We start from the raw sequence: 19,994 nt of genomic DNA on the forward strand, positions 1-19,994 counted from the left end.
TACAGTTCTGTCAAACTCACGCGAAAAGTAAGTTCATTTTTTTAATTTTGTAAAAAATCACTATTTATGGCTAGAAAAGTGTAATTATTTAAGCGCATCAATTTGGAAACAATCCAATTGCTCTTCTCAAGAAGAAATTATTTCGATAAGTGTTGTTTTTATCACAATATTGGTGTTGCAGTCTTGAAAAATGAAGTGCATCATTCCCGCATGCCGGAACATCGAAACACAAGATCGTAGATTCTTCAGAGTGCCCTCGACAGGACACCACACGTTTCGGCGATGGAAGGAATTTATGCAGTTATCTGGAACCCGGAGTGAAAAAATATGCCAGCAGCATTTTAAGGAGACAGATTTTCAGATTCGTTAGTATTTTTATTCCTTTACATAACCTCACAATCTAACGTAAACATACCAACATAATATAGGTTGCCGGATCGGGTTGAAGGAAAGTGCTGTTCCATCAGTGAAAATTCCTTTGCTCACGCCTAAAGTGAACCCGAATGGAGTATGTTGCGTCAAAGGATGTACCACAAAGAGGAGGACAACTCTACAACCGTTTCCGACCCGGCTAACCATGTTTCGGCGGTGGAAACGAGTTTTGGCAATACCAAATGATATGGCTGTGGGAAAATTCAAAATTTGCCTGCGGCATTTCAAAGTGCAGGATCGTTGTAAAGGTAATCAAAAGTATGTTTTCACTAAACATTATGTCAACGTTTGTTTATTTTAGTCACCTCTACCTACCTTAAGTCGAATGCAATCCCATCTAGGCAAATTAAGAAATTGCCAAAACGTCAGAAAACCTCACAGGTCACAACAAAGCCTCCGCTGTCTCATCTTTGGGATCACAACTACTGTTTGTTTTACAAACCTAAATCAAAGACCAACAACATTTGCTATGTGAGCGGATGTTATTCTAGAGTGAAAAATGGCACAAGATTACATCGATTCCCGGCCAAAGGAACTAAGCGGTTTAAACTGTGGCTTAATCTGCTCAAGTGTCGTTTAATGCCCACGAAAAACTCGAAAATCTGCAGCAATCACTTTAAGCAGACAGACTATCTTCCAGGTAAGTCAATCAAATTGTATTACTTTGTACATTTTTTTTAATCATACAGAATTTCTTGGTAGGTGGACGATACTTAAAAAAAAACGCGATACCTGTACCTTTTCCTTTTGGGTTAAGTAGACGCTCGAGCTCACTGAGTACATCTTCAGGTGGCTCTGATTCCGAGCCGGATGCTGTTATCGACTCAGATTCATCGTCCTCTCATCGTGGCAGTTTCGAAGAGTGCGGAGACTCCATCCTGAGCGATGTCGACCAAGATGACCAGCAGTCCTTTCTTAACAGCGAGAACGACCAAGAGTTCAACCCTGGGGAAGGATGCTCACTGCAATTCCAGCCGGATGATTCGACTCATCAATGCACAGAAGATTTGCGTGAAGATGATGCTGGCCTAGATGAGAACAATAACACATACAGCGAAGCAAACTCTAACATTCGCAAAAGCGATCAAATGATCTTAACAGATCTTCTAGTTACTGACAAGGAAGTTAACACATGGACTGGTCTGTCTTCAACTGATCAGTTAACTGAAATCTGTCTGGCAGTTCGAACATTAGAGAGCAACTCATTCCCGCGAAAGTTTAAAATGCATGCTAGTGATAGGACAGTTCTAACTCTTGTCAAATTAAAACAAAACCTTTCATTTGAGGCAATCGCCACACTGTTTAGGATTTCTGGCCCAACAGTTGCTAATTATTTTTCGCATACTTTACAAATTTTATCCCTCATTTTGAAAAAATTCATTTATTGGCCGACCAAAGAGGAATTGAGACAAAACGTGCCTCTTTGTTTTCGAGAACATTTTTCTAACGTAACTGTAGTACTAGACGCAACAGAAATTCCCATAGCCACCCTGAAATGTCTCAATTGCCGAATTGCATCATACTCTAATTACAAGTCGCGGCGAACAGTGAAATTCTTGATAGGCGTTTCTCCGGCAGGGCTAATTACATTTGTTAGTCAGGCTTACTCAGGTAAAAGTTCAGACAAATTCATTGTGAATGAAGAGAAGCTCATGGACCGTTTAGAGGCCCATTCAGATGAGATAATGGTGGACAAGGGGGTATCAATCGAATCAGAGTGCTCAACGAAATGCATTAAGTTGCACATGCCACCATTTATGAAGGGAGACAAACTAACACCTCAGGAAGCAAGCCGAAATGAAGCGATAGCGCGTGCAAGAGTGCATGTCGAAAGGGCCATTCAGAGAATCAAAATTTTTGGAATATTTTCGAGCACTATTAATTTGTCTATGCTAGGTAACATTAACGATATAATGACTGTTGTCTGTGGTATTGTAAACTTAAGTCCACCGATATTAAATGATGATAAGTTTTGATCTGTACGCATCAATGTGTTTTTTTCCAAATAACAAAAGGAGAAAGTTATTTAAAAAAAAATGAATTAAAAATCCATTTTAAATCCTTTGTGGTCGTTCAAAGGGTATCAGAAAAATAAGCTTCATCATTAGGAGCAACAATATCGCAAATTTAAACTTAATTTTAGGACCCAATTGCAAAAATAGGTCCACTTGATTATTGGATGGTTCCGAGTTGATCGCGAGCAGTGTGACCAAGGGCTTGGGTTTCATGTTTAATGATGATTTCGGGAGTCCATATTATGATGTGATAAGTGCTCATTATTTTCATCTTACAGTACTTGTTCGGTAACTGGGCTGAGAACGTAACCCAGTCACCGAATGCTGCTCTCTAACTGGGCTGACCGAAAAATAACGAGGTTACCACCGATGCATAATATGATTAAATATAAAAAATAAAAGTTACTCAAATTTATTTACAATGTTTATTTTTATTTTTTCTTTAATTGTGACTTGAAATAAAATAAAATGTCGGAAAAAGATTTATCTATTTATTGAAAATGATTTTTGCATCTATTAAACCCTCGGTCGTTTCGGTGTGTTTTGTTTTTTTGACGTTTGTCGCTAGTTATCGAGCGTCTGTTTTTTAGCATAACTTTTAAAGTACTTAACTAAACTTTATAATTTTCAATAGCGACTTATGGACCCAGCCAGCAGATATTTTTTATCATGTCGCACTATGGGAATTACAGATAACATTTTTCTACCATGGAAAATGTTCCGGATTCACTGGTTCCAGGTGGCCAATGTGTCCGGATGGTCTCGTAAAGTTTTTTGAGTGATACCAATCAACTTTTCAGAGCCAGTAGATATTTTTTGACATGTCGCTTGACATATTTCTGTGACTTCAAAATTTTGTCCCCCACGGTTGTACTACGGAACCGGTTCCGGTGGTCCCAGGGCTATGTGGAGGGGTCATCATATGCCATATACGCATAGGAGTATTTGTTTTTGATAATACTTCAGTTTTTTTCCACTAAAACTTTATAGTGTTGAAGAAAAATATTAAGTAAACATAAAGTGACCCCACTGGCCCAAACAAAGTTACCCCAAGGGAATCTGCGATAAATCCGGAACAATCCGGAAATCTGACCCAACTCAAAGATCATTTGAAACTAGACTGAAAACTGGACCTGCTCCGAAAGTTTCATCAAAATTGGTTGAAACCAACCGGAGATATGATTTTTTACATTTTAAAATTTTGTTTCTAAGAGAGCATGGCCTTTTGGGTGTTTTAATTTGACCTTCCTAGACCCACCTTCATGTATACATATCGACTCAATATCAAATCGTTTTCCGAGTGATTTCATAGCCTTTCCTCAGTAAGGTGAGGAAGGCAAAAAAAGGGGTTATGTGTGGTGAGTCACCCAAAACATCTTTTACGCAAATGTACCGACGTTTTACTTCTCCATCCGATAGAAGGCGTAGTCAGGCTTTGAAATATTTATTCAAAAACTTTTAACAACAATTAGTATTGATAAACAAAATTAACAAATCAATAATTTAAAATTTCTTTTAAAAAAACAGAAAATTAGATTTTTTAAATTCTAAAACTAGAAAAAACTACAATGAAAAAATTATAAAATTATGCAATTATGAAATTTAATGATGTTTCATTATGAAACTATGAAATTAGGAAATAAGGACATTGAGAAGTTAGGAAATTAGGAAATAATGAAATAAGGAAATTAAGCAATTAGGAAATTATGAAAATATGAAATTATAAAATAAGGAAATTATGAAACTATGAAATTGTAAAATAAGGAAATTAAGAAATTAGAAAATTAGGAAATCAAGGAATTAGGAAATTTGGAATTTTGGAAATTTGGAAATAAGGAAAATCTGTCCTTTTAATTTCAAGATTCTGCATTTTGAGATTCGCCGGGATTTTTAATATTATTTTATCGAATACAAAATCATTAAAATGTTTGTAACTTTCAGTCGCATTAAAAAAATAAAATTCAAATTCTTTGATTTTTTCATCAAAATTGCAAACAAGCACCGCGCGATAAAACGTCAAATGACACTTTCCGTTTTGTGTTACTTTTCAGCTGCGTACCGCTTGAGAAAAATCTTTTCGTGACCCTTTCCTTGACCATTCCTCGGGCGTTTTTTGTATGGAGTTTTGCGTTCCTTCCGATCTGCGTATCAGCCTTGAACCTAGAAGTCCAAAGGTTTGAATCCAGATTTTTAAGCGAAAATGGCGTTCGAATGGTGAACGCCCGAAATGTCAAAATCACGCAGGGGTACCAACATTATGAAAAAAGTGTGCCATGTATGACAGCCACATTTTATTTTCTAATGTTGGTGATACTGCGCGATTTTGACATTTGGGACGTTCACCATTCGAACGCTATCTTCGCTTAAAAACCTGGATAGGGAGAGCTCCCAAATCTCTTTTAACTCCTTGGTTGGTGTTGGTGTGTTTGTACTTATACGGGGGAGAAGACTCCTACGGGCCAATACGCACCTCCAAAGAAATTGGATCTGATCTGTTCGTAAAGCTATTTCTCGACTACTTTCTTCTGGAGCTGCGAAAAGCGCTGCACTATTTTAAAAATTCTAAAAAAGAAAAACAAAAAATATATAGTTTTGGGTATTTTATTGTTTTCAGATTTCAATGATAAAAAAAACAACTAACATTATGACGTATTACCGTTTGTTAATTTTTTGAGCATTTTCTCGAAATATAATTTTTTGAGTCCACTCACTACTACCGACACAAATTCTTTATCAAATGGTACTTCTAGCAACTGATATTTATCATCTTTGGCAGAATATATAATAAAGTGACTGATAATACAATTTAGAATGTACATATTAATTTGTACCTGACAATAATATACATGACGCCTATTCAACTCAAAGTTTTCACTATTTGGGCACTTTTTAATGTAACTGTTAACGGTTTTTGATGTAAGAATTTCGACAAGTGTCGCTTCCTTATTCATGGGACATTTGATCTCTAATATAATGCCAGAGGATGGATCAAACCCATCCGGCGAACCGGCAATCCAGCCCTCAGTCGGGTGAATTACAAGTCCACATTTTTTCACATTAGGGTTCTCGCGCCGATAACATGCAAACGCCAACGGCTCGGTATCTTTTCCATGTTTCGTAGCGGCCACCTTAAGAGCTTTGACTTCCCAATACTGGGAAATCTTTTTCTCCCAATCAGGATTTTTGTTGCTCAAATATGTGAATAAATTGTAAGCGGAACTTGCGGTGATTCTCTTAGAACGAAGGATTTTCCACAAATTCGTATTTTGCTCTTGCGTTTCAACTGCTAATTCTATGACTCGTTGCAAGCTCAACCGAATATTCCTGTTGTAATATTCTTCCTCATCTTGCAGTATCGAATAGGCAACGTTGAGCACGACGGATGAAGGTTTGGTTAGGTAACTTTCGAGTTCTTCCATTGTTAGGCAATCACTTATCACTCTTTGCATGGCACGATTCGGATAAATTTTTGGAATATTTAAGTATCTTCCAGAAGTATGCTTAAATATGGCAGAGTTTTTTGACACTAAAAAAAAATAACAATTAGTTTCATCATATTAAAAATAACAGAAATAAATACCATTTAAAATTCGTGAGAAACTTGTTTTTAAAATGTCTTCGAGGGTTTCAACATCACTGGTATTCAACGGTTTTTGTTTGGGAACACAGCACATATCTGAAACGCGCTTGGCGTCCCATTCTGCCCGTTTCTCGCTTTTAGTTGTTCCCCACGCTTGTTTTATGTCAGTACAAGACATGTACTCCAGCATGGGGTCCCTGTGGAGTGGAGAAAGAAAAAAAATAATTGGAAATCATCACTCTAAGGGAAAACATTTACGAAAACATCAACATTTACAATACCGTCACCTGGGGCGAATCGGGACTACAGTCTGAATAGGGACAGCAGTGTTTAGAGCATTTAATGGTTTTAAATTTGGAAATGGATGTACACATTTTGTTGGTTTGAGTCTGTTCTAAATCAAAATAGTGTGCTTCTACATGGTTAAAACTGTTGTCAATTCGCCCCATGTGTCCCGATTCGCCCCATGTGTCCCGATTCGCCCCAGTTGATGTTACTAATGTAAATCATTGTTAAAACTACTGTCCAAATTTGTCTTTTTTTGTTTAACTGTCGCAACTCGTATTTAGTCAATATTTATACATAATATACATACTTTTCTAAGTGCAAAAGGCATGCAATTACATGTTTGCATTTCTGCGTTCCTGCCCTGCACGAACATTTCAGTACCCAACCGGATATATCCGTTCCGAGCTTCAACACAACCTCATGCGGTTTCTCCCTGGGATTAGAGCTTCTGGTCACTCGAGCAACAACTTCCCTCCGACCTAGCCGATTGATCGTGTAACCTATACTCCGCACATGGTTGGCATCAAACACTGCACTTCCTTCCTTGAGCGGCCGAGATGCCTCACCGATGTAGTCAATAATATCTGCCAGGGACACACCAAAATCCTCGGTCGAATGCTCCGCTCCGAAATCTGGAATTGATTACATAACCTATAATTTCAATTTGTTTTTTCGATCGATTATTTCTCCAAAAGATTGTAACCAATCCTTTTCATTTTTGGTACCAAAAGAAAGAGTTTAAAAAGTTCTACCTGATGAATCCATTTTTTCTTCAATAATTGCAGTTTTTGAATATATATTTTTAATAGAACTCCAAAAAACGTATGACACGCGTAAACAAAACAAGCTCAAGACATTCTTCGTTTAGTTCCAGTTATGAAATATGGAGGCGCTGCAGGTATCTCAGAGTTTGACGTTTGGGCGCCAATCGAGAAGAACACTTCCGCATTCTATGCGCGTTTGCAACATGTGACAGCGCGCATGTGACAGAAGAAAAGTGTCGATTCTGTTGTTGTGTAATAACGGTGAAATGTCTGCTCTTGATCATACAGATTATATTCCCAATAGTATTGGCCAAATAACATTGTTTTACTAGAACTAACTGCTCTAATGCATTTTGTGATACGTTTTGTATCAACTTTTGAAAATAATGCTTAAAATTTGGAATAAAATAAACAATTATGTATTGCTGAACTTTGTCCTAACGGTTCGCGTTACGAGACGATTTCCATTAAGATACTTAAAGTTGGCATCACTGTAAGGGAAGGAGTCAGCAACGGATGTTTCAACACTAAGTGCAACAAAAAGCGAATGACGTTATATGGGATAAACTGCGCAACGGGGCGGGGCATACGTCCCCATTCAAGGCCTATAAAAAGCCGGCTCGGTCAATCCAGGGAAATCATTATTTCATTGGACGTCGAAGAGTAAACATCAACTTGGACCTGAGAGCAAATAGCCAGGAGACCCAGAAGCAGTTGACCGAAAAGGAGGGGCTGGGTGATCACAGGAAGTAGACGGTCCCCTCAGGGATATTCCGTAGGGTGGACATTTGTCGAACCACACAAGTTGCTCCGGTGGTGTCGCTGGTTGGTGGTCGATTTTGAACAACTTTACCCCTTAGATTTTTTAAATATGTTTTAGTAGACAAAAAGTGCCAACTTTTGAGCTTAGGGTAAGAAGGACGTTTTATTTTTATAGCTTGGAAGTGTCGATATTTTTCAAATCTAAAAATTTTGGTTTGGCAAAATTTTACCCAAGTCCATATTCTACAACTTTGTGAAGACACCAAAACGAACAGAAAATCTCTTCTCGAGATACAGATTTTCGATTTTTTCCATTGCCCTTTTCTATGGACATCCCCTTAAAATGTTTGGAGACCTAAATGAAGTATCATGTGATGCAAAATGGGTTATTTGGGCTAATAGGAATCGATAGAAAAAGCCTCATAGAAATCTAAAAAAATAAATAAATAATACATGATTTTTTGATGAAATTCTAGAGAAGTGTTCCCTACTTCCAATTCAACAGGTATTTCTTGCAATTGCAAAAAAAGTTTTACTAAATAAAACTTTTTGCAACTTGTTGCTAAAACTAATATTTACAATTAATATTAATTCTTAAAACAAACAGTAAATACAAGAAATCTCAATTTTTCGAAATAATGTATGTTTGTTGATTTGTTTCACTCTACATTTCCAATGTTTTGAAATTAATTTTCAGGAAACATTTTGCCTCGTTTTTCTAAGCTTCAGGCTATTTTTCACGCTCCATACAAAACTTTTTTTTATGTATCGACGCCTGATTCAAAAAAGTTGAAAAATGGATGACATAACAAACATTCAGGGAAATCATCCTAAAGATGTCATATTCATAAAAATGTGGGAAGGTTAATGGTTAATAATTTCGCGTTTTAAAGTAAAATGGCATATCAATAGAGACTGATTACCTCAATTGGTCCGATACCGTTTCAAAAACATGCTTTTCCAATCAATCACAATTCACATTATTGAACATAATTACCACCAACCCAAGCTCAAGTCAACGTCCTCGCTCAAACAATAAACAACTGAACTATCGAGACTGAACGAAAAAAAAAACTTTAGTCATTCCACGTCATTATGCTAATTGGGCCTGCCGGTTTTTGTGAACGGCGGCTGGTGGTCACGTGTCCCCCCGGCCGTGTATTCCCGATTCCCGCAAGCAACTTACGTCCAGGCAGTGACAGACAGCGACAATCCAGGCCGTGGTGTCACTGGCCTTTAACGGGTGCAACCCAGCAGCAGTCGTCTGTGCCCGTGGATGATGCACCAGGGACACGAACCAGGAAAAAGGATTATGTACTAGAAGTAGGAGCAGGAGCAGCAGGTCCAGACGGGCAAGGTGCATTGGCGGGAAAAATCGATAGAATGCGGAAAATTGTCCGAGGTCAGTAAACTTAAAACATGCGGAACCACGGCACGGAAGTCGACAACTGGAGTAGGGACAAAGCGAAAGGGTTGAACCGGGATTGCACCACCAGGCAGAGTCAGTCTGGCGGGACAACCTCGTCTGGTCTCGGTGGCCCGTGTGCGGAAGTTACGTAGAATACGTAAATATCGCAGATGCTTTCTTAAATGGAAAGAGCTTCCGACGTTCTATTTTTAACCGAAATGGCAGTCTCCGGAAATAAAAGGATCATTGCATGATTTCGCTTGTGTAACTCCTTCCAGAAATAAAACACACACAAAATAAGCAAAAACTAGGCGAGAATCCTTGCTCACTCCCACACAGACACATGCAAACAATTTGGAGATAGAATGTTGGCACATCAGAGCCGGAGAGCGACCTAAAATCGATAATTCGAGGTTGGTGACCTCGCTTCAGGGTCGCCGTCGGTCGTTCACCTCGCTTGGAGCTGGGCCAGCAAGGAGGAAGGATTCGGAGCCGAGCACACATACAAAACGAGGTACGGGATCCGCCAGATAGAATGATGCTGGGAATGCCTGTACTGAAGCCTGCGATGTGTGGTGGTGGTGTGTCACAGCTGCTGGCAAGGATTCTCTACTATGAAAAGAGAGAAAAATGGGTGACTTTTGAGAGGAGATGAAAATGTGACAAATGAGGAATAAATGCGGGAAAAAAAAAAGATTTTTTTTTCAACAATGTCAGTATTGCTGGAGGAGAACAGGTTGGCAGTAGGAAGTTGCAATAAAGGACAAATATTAAAGATTTCTAGACTCCTTTTTCAAAACAACAAATGCGCCATGTAGATAGAACCATTTTTCAAAGTACACTCAAACCCCGTTGGTTTGACACCAACTATTGTCAAACGAACGGGGTCACTTTTTAGTTTGACACCCCTTTTACACGGAGTTCACACATACTACCAAACGTTTGTTTTGATAGTGTGCGTGAGCGCCGTGTAAAAAGTGACAGTTCGTCACTTTTTAGTTTGACTTTGACCAACCAACGGGGTACAAACTAAAAAAGTGTCAAACGAAAAAGTGACCAACCACCGGGGGTTGAGTGTAATCGAAATTAAAAACACTTTTCATGTAATGAACAGTTAAATTAACTTTTTTTTTATTGGCGCCGAGCCTCGGTATATCCGGTATACACGGAGAAAAAAGAGTTCCCAAAATCGTGAACAAGCGTTCATGAAAATGGGAACCTCGAACAAAGTGTTCAAATCCCATGGTACGATTTTGAAAAACGTACCATGAAATTTGAACACTTTGTTTGTGGTTAGCATTTTCATGAACGCTTGTTCACGATTTCAGGAATTCTTTTTTCTCCGTGTACCGAGTACAGTCCAGACTCGATTATCCGAAGCCTCGATTTTCGAAGTTTCGGTTATCCGAAGTTCGATTATCCGAAGGTTTGTAAAAATAAAAAAAAAGTATTTTTTAAATTCTTACTTTTACATCCAATTCGAACTCTCCGACCCCCTTTGTATTAAAAATTACCAAATGTTTTTTTTTTTTCAATATTTCATCACCGTCATTTTAGCCGTCATCCTGGATTTAAAAATTCTCAATCAATTTAGAGTACTCTAAATCTAAAACTAATTAATTGTTTTTTTTTTGTATGTGTGAGTGTATGTCACATATAACGTTACTCAATTTCAGCTTTGAATGTTTTATACTGTTCCTGTATGTAGAAAATGCAAATACTAACTTTTTTTATTAGTCACTGGTACCAATTTTGGCCGACTTCTTTTATTTAAAAAATGTCAAAGAAGTCAAATGACTTTTTGTTGATTGAAAGAAAACAAAAATTTACAAAAAATATTATTTGAAAACTCAATTATTATCAAAATTAAAATAATGCTTAGAAAATACCAAAAATCCCAGATTGTTTTGTAAACAATGTACTCAAAATATCGAAAGAATTCAGAATTTCGCAAATATTTTCATTTTATAACTATTAACTTAAAAAAAAATCATAAATTTAAATCTGGCAATCAAAAAATTACTCAAATTAACAAATTAACTGCTCATTTTGATAAAATAAATTAAGGGCAGCTCATATTCGAAAACAATATCTGAAAATATTTTTAACGGATTTCTCGGAAAATTTTATATAGCATATCAAAAAATGGGCGAGGTTTATCAACCGGATTTCAAGATATGATTTTTTGAAAATCAAATCTGGGATTTTCGACGCCACGCGTAAAAACAAGAAAATAACGAAAACAAAAAAAAAACATTTTACTAAAACGATAGTTTGAAAGCCATGACATGTTTGGTTACCAATAGTACCATTTTTTTTCATACTTAGCATGTCTGGGGTTGATAAAAACTGTTTTGAACTCGTTCCGTCCGGGTTGATCATAGCTATGCCTAATTCCGACGATAAAAAAATTCATCATTACTTCGATATTTTGAAAACTTATCATTGCAAAACAACTCGGCAGGTGTAAAATGCATTATGAAAAACTTTTTTCATTCAAATGTTAATATCATGGCTTATATAGTAAAAAAATATATCTAAACTTTGGTATCTTTAGAATGCCATAAAATTAGAAAAAAAATATGTAGCCAGAAATAATCGATATTTTGTAACATTTTTGTTTTTTGCTTTAGAAACTGTAGAGTTATGTTAATCCTTCAAACAATTTGCGTAGTTGAGTATTTGATACTAAAAAATCCTATGCAATGAAAATCATTTGAAATTCGCGTTGATACCCAAAAACACAATTGAAAATTTAAAATTTGAAAATTTTATTATTTTTGAAAAAATCTATACTCGTGTAAAATTTTTAGAACATTAGGCAGGTAATTTTTTTTAATGTCTTTATCAGATGAGCAGTTCGAAATTATTTCAGTTATAGGCTCTTTGACTCAGATAAGGTCAGGACGGCTTTTGAAGTTTTCATAAGACTTTTTCAAATGTTAGGCTAGATTTTTGAAACTCCACCTCTTGAAAGTCAAACTAATAATCTTTCATTTGCGCCCAAGACAGCTTAAATCAGTTTAAATGGAGCAAAGCTTTGAATTTTTTGAAAAAAGTGGATTTTGTGAAAATCAACCAGAATGGCCATTTTTCGAACCACCCTTACACGGCTAGGTCACCCAAATGGCCAAACAAAAAAATACGGGTCTCATTATTTCGGCCAGGGAAATCGAAGCGATTTTATTTGTTCTTTTTTTCACTTTCATGTTGATCATAGATCTACGAAAGACGCGAAACATGTGTAGTTTTTTCTGGAAAATACTAAAACATTCATTAAATATCGTAATTTTTGATAATTTAAGTTTTACTATTCAGAAATCCCGATTTCAAAAATTTTAATTTTCTAAAAAACGGCATTTTTCAAAAAATGAAGTAATTGCAACATTATTAACCAATATGTTTCGGTAAATGCTTTCAATACCTGAAACGATTTTTTTTGAATATTTGATTTTAAGTAGTAATATACGGGTTATCGTCGGTTATCGCCTTCAAAATAGGCCGATGCAAATATTTTTTTCATGTTTATAGCAAAAAAAAAAGAAAAGTTTATAAAACATTCCATAATTTTAACATTTCAATGGAAAAAGTATTTCAAAATGCATTACACACTAGTACAGTTGTTTTGAAATCATTTGTTAAAAAAGCCTTAGTTTTGACGAAGAATTTATTGTTTGTGAAAAACAACACAATTCAGCTGAACAAATTAACCATCTAGCTTAGTATTTTAATCTCGCGGCTCAAAATACAGCTTTCTAACTCTAACACGATGATGCCCTATGATCCGGGCCCGCAGCGGAGTGCACCGAGGAATGCTATAGCCAGCGTTGTTTACACTGCACTTCACCGACGTCATCGTAACCACCTAGAAAGAGGATTGCACGCCAAGGTCCTTAGAAGAAAGGTCGGACATGAAACCAAAAATGTCAAAGGTAATTCCAATATTTTGAGTTTTTTTTGCCTTTTCCAGGGATTTAAATACGAAACTGAAGCCAACCTTTGAATTTCGGACCTTGCCAACCCTGGTTATCGCTAAACTGGCTGACGCCGCCGCCAGGCGGTAACAACATCTACAATAGCGAAGCAACTCAGACGACGTCGACCAGCTGCTGCACCGTGAAGCCGTCAGTAGGAGGGGGAGGTTTTTTTGCAATTGCACCGCGCCTCAAACGACCGCCGTATGTGTGCTCGTACACTAATAAGTGACAACGACCTACCCCAATCGCGACCGGCTTGTGGCGACGGCCTCTGTGTCACTTTCTGAAGCAGCACTTCTGGACACACCACACTGAGGCCGACGGCCGTGTAGAAAGGGGTTGGTTATGCAACTGCATCCTCCTACTGCTACTCCACACTCTACGTGAACCTCCCTTCCTTCTAGGAGACGGATCGATTTTCGCTAGCCGGGAGCAGTCAAAGAACTTTGCCCACTTCCGGAAGTTGTCAATGATGGATGGTTAGGACGGTCGGACTGTGAAAGTAGTCAGAGTGGATGGTGCAACATTGTGACACTAATTGAGCAATTGATAAATTGACGGATGTGCGGTTATGGGTTGGCCTCTTGCACTCTTGGGGACCATTTGGGACATCACATGTCGAGTTGGATTTTGGTTAAATAAAATTACTTTAAATGCATGCATCAAGGTATATTATGTTTTTTCGTTTCTACCAAACTCACTGTTCACTGGGGTTTCTTTAGCAGACTTAAAAAAAGACAATTATCTCAGTATACTCTATGTCAACACTAGCATGCCCATCTTTTTGAGCAAGGTGAGTCATTAAAATCGGCTTTTAAAAATAACGTCTGACTAAATTTTTAACAAATTTCCTAGTTACAGTTTGTCATGCTGGTCATGTCTGTGACATAGCCAACGGTCCATTTTTTTAAATTGGCTTATGCTTTTAAAGAGCCTAGCCGATGGTCAAAGATGCTGTTCTAAATTCTCTATTCTCTCTGTTCAGTGTTGTAAATGAGTGATAGAAAAAAAAACTATCATTTGATGATATCTGTACCAAAATTTCAAGAGTATAGCGACCGCACTCGCCGAAGATTCTTTTAATTTCTCAAAAATCCACAATAAAAGAGCGCGAGAGGGAGATTGGGAACTGACCAAGGATCTTGATCAATGCGGAAGAGGTAAGGTAACCAATGCCATTTAAGTCGGATTTCTAAACCCCTTTGTACTCTCAAACCAAGCTCCACTGACATTTAGTGACCAAACTACTGACATCCGTTAGCAGCTCTACTGTCAACAATAAAAAGTACGCAAAATAGACTTCCCCTCTTCCCAAAGTAACGGTCATTTGTAAAGGGTGTAACGATACGTCACGCCCTTGTTTTCGAAATCCCAAAGGAGAATGGGCAAATTTGGTCCAAGGATGTACACGAACGGGACCAACTTTTTTCGAAAGATCTCACCGAGACATGAAAAAAAGTCTTCTGGACCAACTCTCTAAACCCCGGGGTTCAAAAGTTACAAGTTGTTGAAGTTTGAGCATTTTGGGTAAAAATGTACAAAAAATCGTATTTTTGCTAATTCTAAAATCATTTATAAAATCTCCATTTTATTATGGATTTTGCTCATCTTGACTTCATTCGACGCGTATCAGCAAAAACTATGAGTTCTGATATGTCCTAGCATGCTTGAAACATGATTTCTCTTGTTTTTATCCGTTTAAACCGTTTGTGCAAGAGGCATCCCATTGAAACAAGTCGAAACTTCAAGGTTTTGAAACCGGATCCGACCCAGACTGCTTCAGTGAGTATGGAAGGCTTGAGTGCAATGTTGTAACAACTTATTGGGATGGTCTGAGTCATCCGAGAACTCCTTGGAGTTAAGACCGGTGAGTCTACTGCCGTAACAAGCAAGATGTCGGCGGTTTTTGACAATGGATCATACCCGCATGGCTTCAGTGAGTATGGTAGACTACTATGCTGATGTGTTGGAGTGTCCTGGGTTCTCCTATGACTCCCTGAAGTTAAGATCTGTGGGTCTACTACCGTAACAATCCAAGTGTCGACCGGTTTTGACAACGGAACATACCCGCATAGCTTCAGTGAGTGTGGTAGACTACTTTGCTTATCTGTTAGGATGTCTTGGGTCATCCAAGGACTTCCTGGAGTTATGATCTGTAGGTCTACGGCTGTTAAAGGACTCCCTGGAATGGTCCAGAACACCCCAACCTAACAGCAAAACAGTCTGCCATACTTACTGAATCTTTGCGGTTATGATGCGCGGTTAAAAATCATCGACCTTTTTCTTGTTACAGTGACCCAAATATCTAAACTCCAGGGAGTCCTAGGATGACCAAAGACATCCCAACACATCAAAAAAGCAGTCTACCATACTGTCTGAAGCTATGCGTGTATGTTCCGGGGTCAAAAATCGTCGACCTCTTGCTTGTTACGGCTGTAGCTCCACAGATCATAACTCCAGGGAGTCCTTGGATGACCCAAGACAGATAGATCCTAACAGATAAGCAAAGTAGTCTACCACACTCACTGAAGCTATGCGGGTATGTTCCGTTGTCAAAACCGGTCGACATTTGGATTGTTACGGTAGTAGACCCACAGATCTTAACTTCAGGGAGTCCTAGGAGAACCCAGGACACTCCAACACATCAGCATAGTAGTCTACCATACTCACTAAAGCCATGCGGGTATGATCCGTTGTCAAAAACCGCCGACATCTTGCTTGTTACGGCGGTACACTCACCGGTCTCAACTCCAAGGAGTTCTCGGATGACTCAGACCATCCCAATAAGTTGTTACAACATTGCACTGAAGCCTTCCATACTCACTGAAGCAGTCTGGGTCGGATCCGGTTTCAAAACCTTGAAGTTTCGACTTGTTTCAATGGGATGCCTCTTGCACAAACGGTTCAAACGGATAAAAACAAAAGAAATCATGTTTCAATCATGCTAAGACATATTAGAACTCATAGTTTTTGCTGATACGTGTCGAATGAAGTCAAGAAAATCAAAATCCATAATGAAACAGAGATTTTATAAATGATTTTAGAAATAGCAAAAATACGATTTTTTGTACATTTTAACCCAAAATGCTCAAACTTCAACAACTTGTAACTTTTGAACCCCGGGGTTTAGAGAGTTGGTCCAGAAGACTTTTTTTCATGTCTCGGCGAGATCTTTCGAAAAAAGTTGGTCCAGTTCGTGTACATCCTTGGACCAGCTCCCATACAAATTTGCCCATTCTCCTTTAAAAGTAACGATGATTTCTTTTTTGCGCGGCGCTTTGACAACTTTCTCATACCATAAAACGCCATTTGCACCAGGGGCAAAACACTTCACTAGCCGTTGCTTCGCATTCACCTGACCTTGAATAAATAATACGGTCAAATTTCATGGTTTATTTTTAATATTTCACACATCCGCATTTCTGTGTGAGTAACGTACAACGGTACACGGCGTCCCCAAATCGTTGCTATAATGCGGAAACAAATATCGCACAACAGAGTCATCATCGCAGTAGCTAGAGAACCTACAAAGAGAAATGACATGGCACTCATACACAACAATACTCGCTCTCCCGTCTCTTTCCCGCTCATGTGCTTCTAAACGAAGGAACTCAATTTTGACAAGTAATTCAAGCGCTGCACTGAGTGACGACGCTTCTCTCTCTCAGGTTCTCTAGCAGTAGCCAGTGTCACACACAGCGAAATTCGCCCACTCCCACTTCGGCTAGCAGTCATCCACCAAATGCTGCGTTCGTTTGGGCAACCCTGAGGGTGGATTCATAGTTTGACAGCTGTCAAGTTCTGCGACCTAAACTATCCAAAAAGCGCTTTGAAAAAAATAACAATCGGACAGCGAAAATTGGCAACCTGCCTCAGCAAAGATCCCCTCTCAGTTAACCAAACAAAAAATGTTTCGCCTACTTTTCGCCCACTTTTTGCTGCCGGCATTTCGCCCCTAACCTCAAAAGCGATGAGATAATTATTTCGATTTTGCTTCTGTCATCGCGATTTTGCTCCTTCTAGACTGGTTGGTGTTGTTGTTTATGTTGCCATAATATTGGTCGTCGCCGCTTGCTGCGCTCTCTGTTATTATTATGGTATGGTATCACCATCGACGCACACACACACACACATCCACACAGCTGCTAGGTCGTTCGTCGTTCATTCACCCCGGGCCGACCTGCAGAAGAAGAAATGCCCGCAGTGGTATGTGTGTCACCGGCGACTCCAAATTTTGGCAATCAAATTTATTGTTTTGGTTGTGTTGGTGAGCACAGCCTGTCACAAATCCATGTTTAAAATCGCAAAATTAGTTTGTGTGCGTTTTAGTACAAAATGTTTTAATTGAAAATTAATTGCACAACAAAATATGTTTAAAAAATTATGATAAAAATTAAACAAAACATAAAACATTCACAAACCATTAAAAACAAATCAAAATAAACCAATAGACTGGTTAAAAATCTTTTCCAAACCAAATCAAAAGCAAAAGACATGCGCGTTGGTGTGCGTGTGGTGCGCGCAGCAACCCTTGCCGGCCGCTCTCACCACCACAGCCAGCCGTTTGTTTTTGTACCCTTCTCTGTCGCACAACGCTCACTCACTCACGCACACTTACACCCTCACGCCATTTCTCCCTGTGCAAGAGTTCATTCACTCATACACATGGTTTTGTTTACATGCGCGTTCTTCCTACTCCCTTCCTTCCTTCCGCCCCTCCTGCGGGTTGCGTTTCGATTTCGTCATCGAATCGTGTGCCGGTTTTTGCCCCTTTTGCCTTCGTGTGTTTTTTGCTTGCAGTAGCAGCAGCGGAGCGAGTGAGCGATTCTCTTTTGTGCACTTTCTTCGTACTTGAGTGCGTTTGGATTTTTTTTTGCGCAATGTTGCGTGTTGTTTTTACTGCGTCTTTCATTTTCGTTCGTTCTTGTGCGTTTTGCATGCTGGCCTGCTTGGATGCATTAATTATGCAATGTTATGAGTGCAACAAGCGTGATGAGTGGAAAAAGGTTTATTTCTGAGGGGAGAATTTGTTGAAAAGTTTGAAGAAGAAAAAAATGAAAATTCTGCAAGAATTCTCGAAAAAATTGTAAAAGCATTTTGAGAGCTGAAACTATCTTTTTCAATTTTCTTGTTAAGGTTGAAGATGATAATATACAACCCAGACTTCGTAAATTGAAATAAAAAGATTATTATGATAAGCAAATTGGCTGTAGAACCTGTAGAAAACCATTTTTTGATTGATTGTTAATGATTTTCTAAAGCAAACATGGCCGTTAAATGAGCGATCGGGAGAGATATTTTACAGCCTTTAGGGCATTTTTTACAAAGCTCAATTTTATAAAGCTTTTATTTGAATCTTTTAAACTATTGGAAAAAATATATACTAATTACCTCTAAAAATTTACGATTTTCATAACATAAAAAAAATCATGAGAAACAGCAAAACTGCAAAATTAATAATTCACAATTCTTTTTAAATTATTACCTTCAACTCCTTTCAGATTCTACTCATGATTTAAAAGTAGATGAGATTCAGCTTACCTGAAAAGAAAGAAAAAAAGGTTATGTTAGTGATTATGTTTTAGAAAAACTCTTCACAGATTGATTGCATTTTTAATTGTTCTAGGTATTAGGTTAAATTCCAAATATGAGCTCTTTCTAACTACGCGAACCTCACCTTCTGAGCCCTTGAAATTTGTTAAGGAAAAACTTAAAAATGTTTACACACTAGGATGACAAGACAAGATTAGATTAGATTAGATTAGACACTAGGATGACAAGAAAAATTGATAATTTTGGGGAAAAAAACTGAGGCAAAAATAAGTAACAGTACCAATTTTGAGCAGATTCGTTCAAGAATTATACCGAAAAAATCCGAAGGGTGCAGGAAGATCCGAGTTACCTGCCAGCAAAATCCTGAATTTTGCGATTTTTCCCAAACAAACTTCACGCTCAACAGCGACCCCTAAGCCTTAACCGATGTGACTCAAAGAAATTGAGCCAGGGAGTCCCCCCTCCCTAATGTCCATTTTTAAATATCACCCTAATGCTCGGAGAAAAATCAATTTCTAAAGTCGTGAACAAGCATTCATAAAATTTCGAACAAAGTGTTCAAATTCCATGGTACGTTCTTTATTCATTCAGGTCAATAACCTATTTTAAAATTACAAATCTGGATTATGAGCAAATCTCTACGAAATCGGCCGATTTCGACCATTTTTATTTTTTGTATTTTTTTAATTTGACTCAAACTTTGTGGGGGCCTTCCCTATGACCAAATAAGCTATTTTGCGTCATTGGTTCACCCAAACAAGTCTCCATAAAATGTTGGCTGCTGTCCATACAAAAATGGTATGTAAATATTCAAACAGCTGTAACTTTTGAGTGAATTTTCTGATCAATTTGGTGTCTTGGGCAAAGTTGTAGGTATTGTTGAGGACTTTTGAGAAAAAAATAGGTACACGGAAAAAAAATGCAGATTTTTTTATCAACATTTTTTTTTACTAAAACTCAATTTCCCAAAATACGTATTTTTTGATTTTCGAGATTTTTTGATATGTTTTAGGGAACAAAAATCCGCAACTTTTGAGCCATAGAGAAACATGGTCAAAAAATCTGCCGCCGAGTTATGAATTTTTGAAAAAATAGTGATTTTTGGAAAAAAAAAATTAAGTTTCATGCAAAAACAAGTTTGACATTATTTTTTAATGCAAAATTGAATTTGCAATCGAAAAGTACTTTACAGATTTTTTGATAAAGGGCTCCGTT

The 19,994-nt window shown here is 37.9% G+C and overlaps 2 protein-coding genes and 1 long non-coding RNA gene across 3 annotated transcripts in view; 1 reads left to right on the plus strand and 2 right to left on the minus strand.

Annotated features, from left to right (window-relative positions):
• Positions 1-19,994, minus strand: part of LOC128093166 (uncharacterized) — a 196,409-nt gene that overhangs the window by 107,292 nt on the left and 69,123 nt on the right. The window lies entirely within an intron of this gene.
• LOC120414988 (uncharacterized) lies at positions 176-2,414 on the plus strand. The gene is made up of 4 exons (XM_039576344.2): positions 176-365; positions 429-680; positions 734-1,072; positions 1,135-2,414. The coding sequence occupies exons 1-4, from the start codon at positions 191-193 to the stop codon at positions 2,406-2,408; spliced, it is 2,040 nt and encodes a 679-aa protein (XP_039432278.1). The 5' UTR covers positions 176-190; the 3' UTR covers positions 2,409-2,414.
• On the minus strand, positions 4,910-7,229 carry LOC120414989 (uncharacterized). Its single transcript, XM_039576345.2, has 4 exons — positions 7,068-7,229; positions 6,623-6,947; positions 6,028-6,224; positions 4,910-5,973 (listed from the first exon to the last, which is right to left on the minus strand). Exons 1-4 carry the CDS (start codon positions 7,078-7,080, stop codon positions 5,090-5,092), a joined length of 1,419 nt encoding a protein of 472 aa, XP_039432279.1. The 5' UTR covers positions 7,081-7,229; the 3' UTR covers positions 4,910-5,089.

This window comes from Culex pipiens, chromosome 2 (assembly GCF_016801865.2).
Source record: "Culex pipiens pallens isolate TS chromosome 2, TS_CPP_V2, whole genome shotgun sequence".
In the NCBI taxonomy this organism is placed as follows: domain Eukaryota; kingdom Metazoa; phylum Arthropoda; class Insecta; order Diptera; family Culicidae; genus Culex; species Culex pipiens.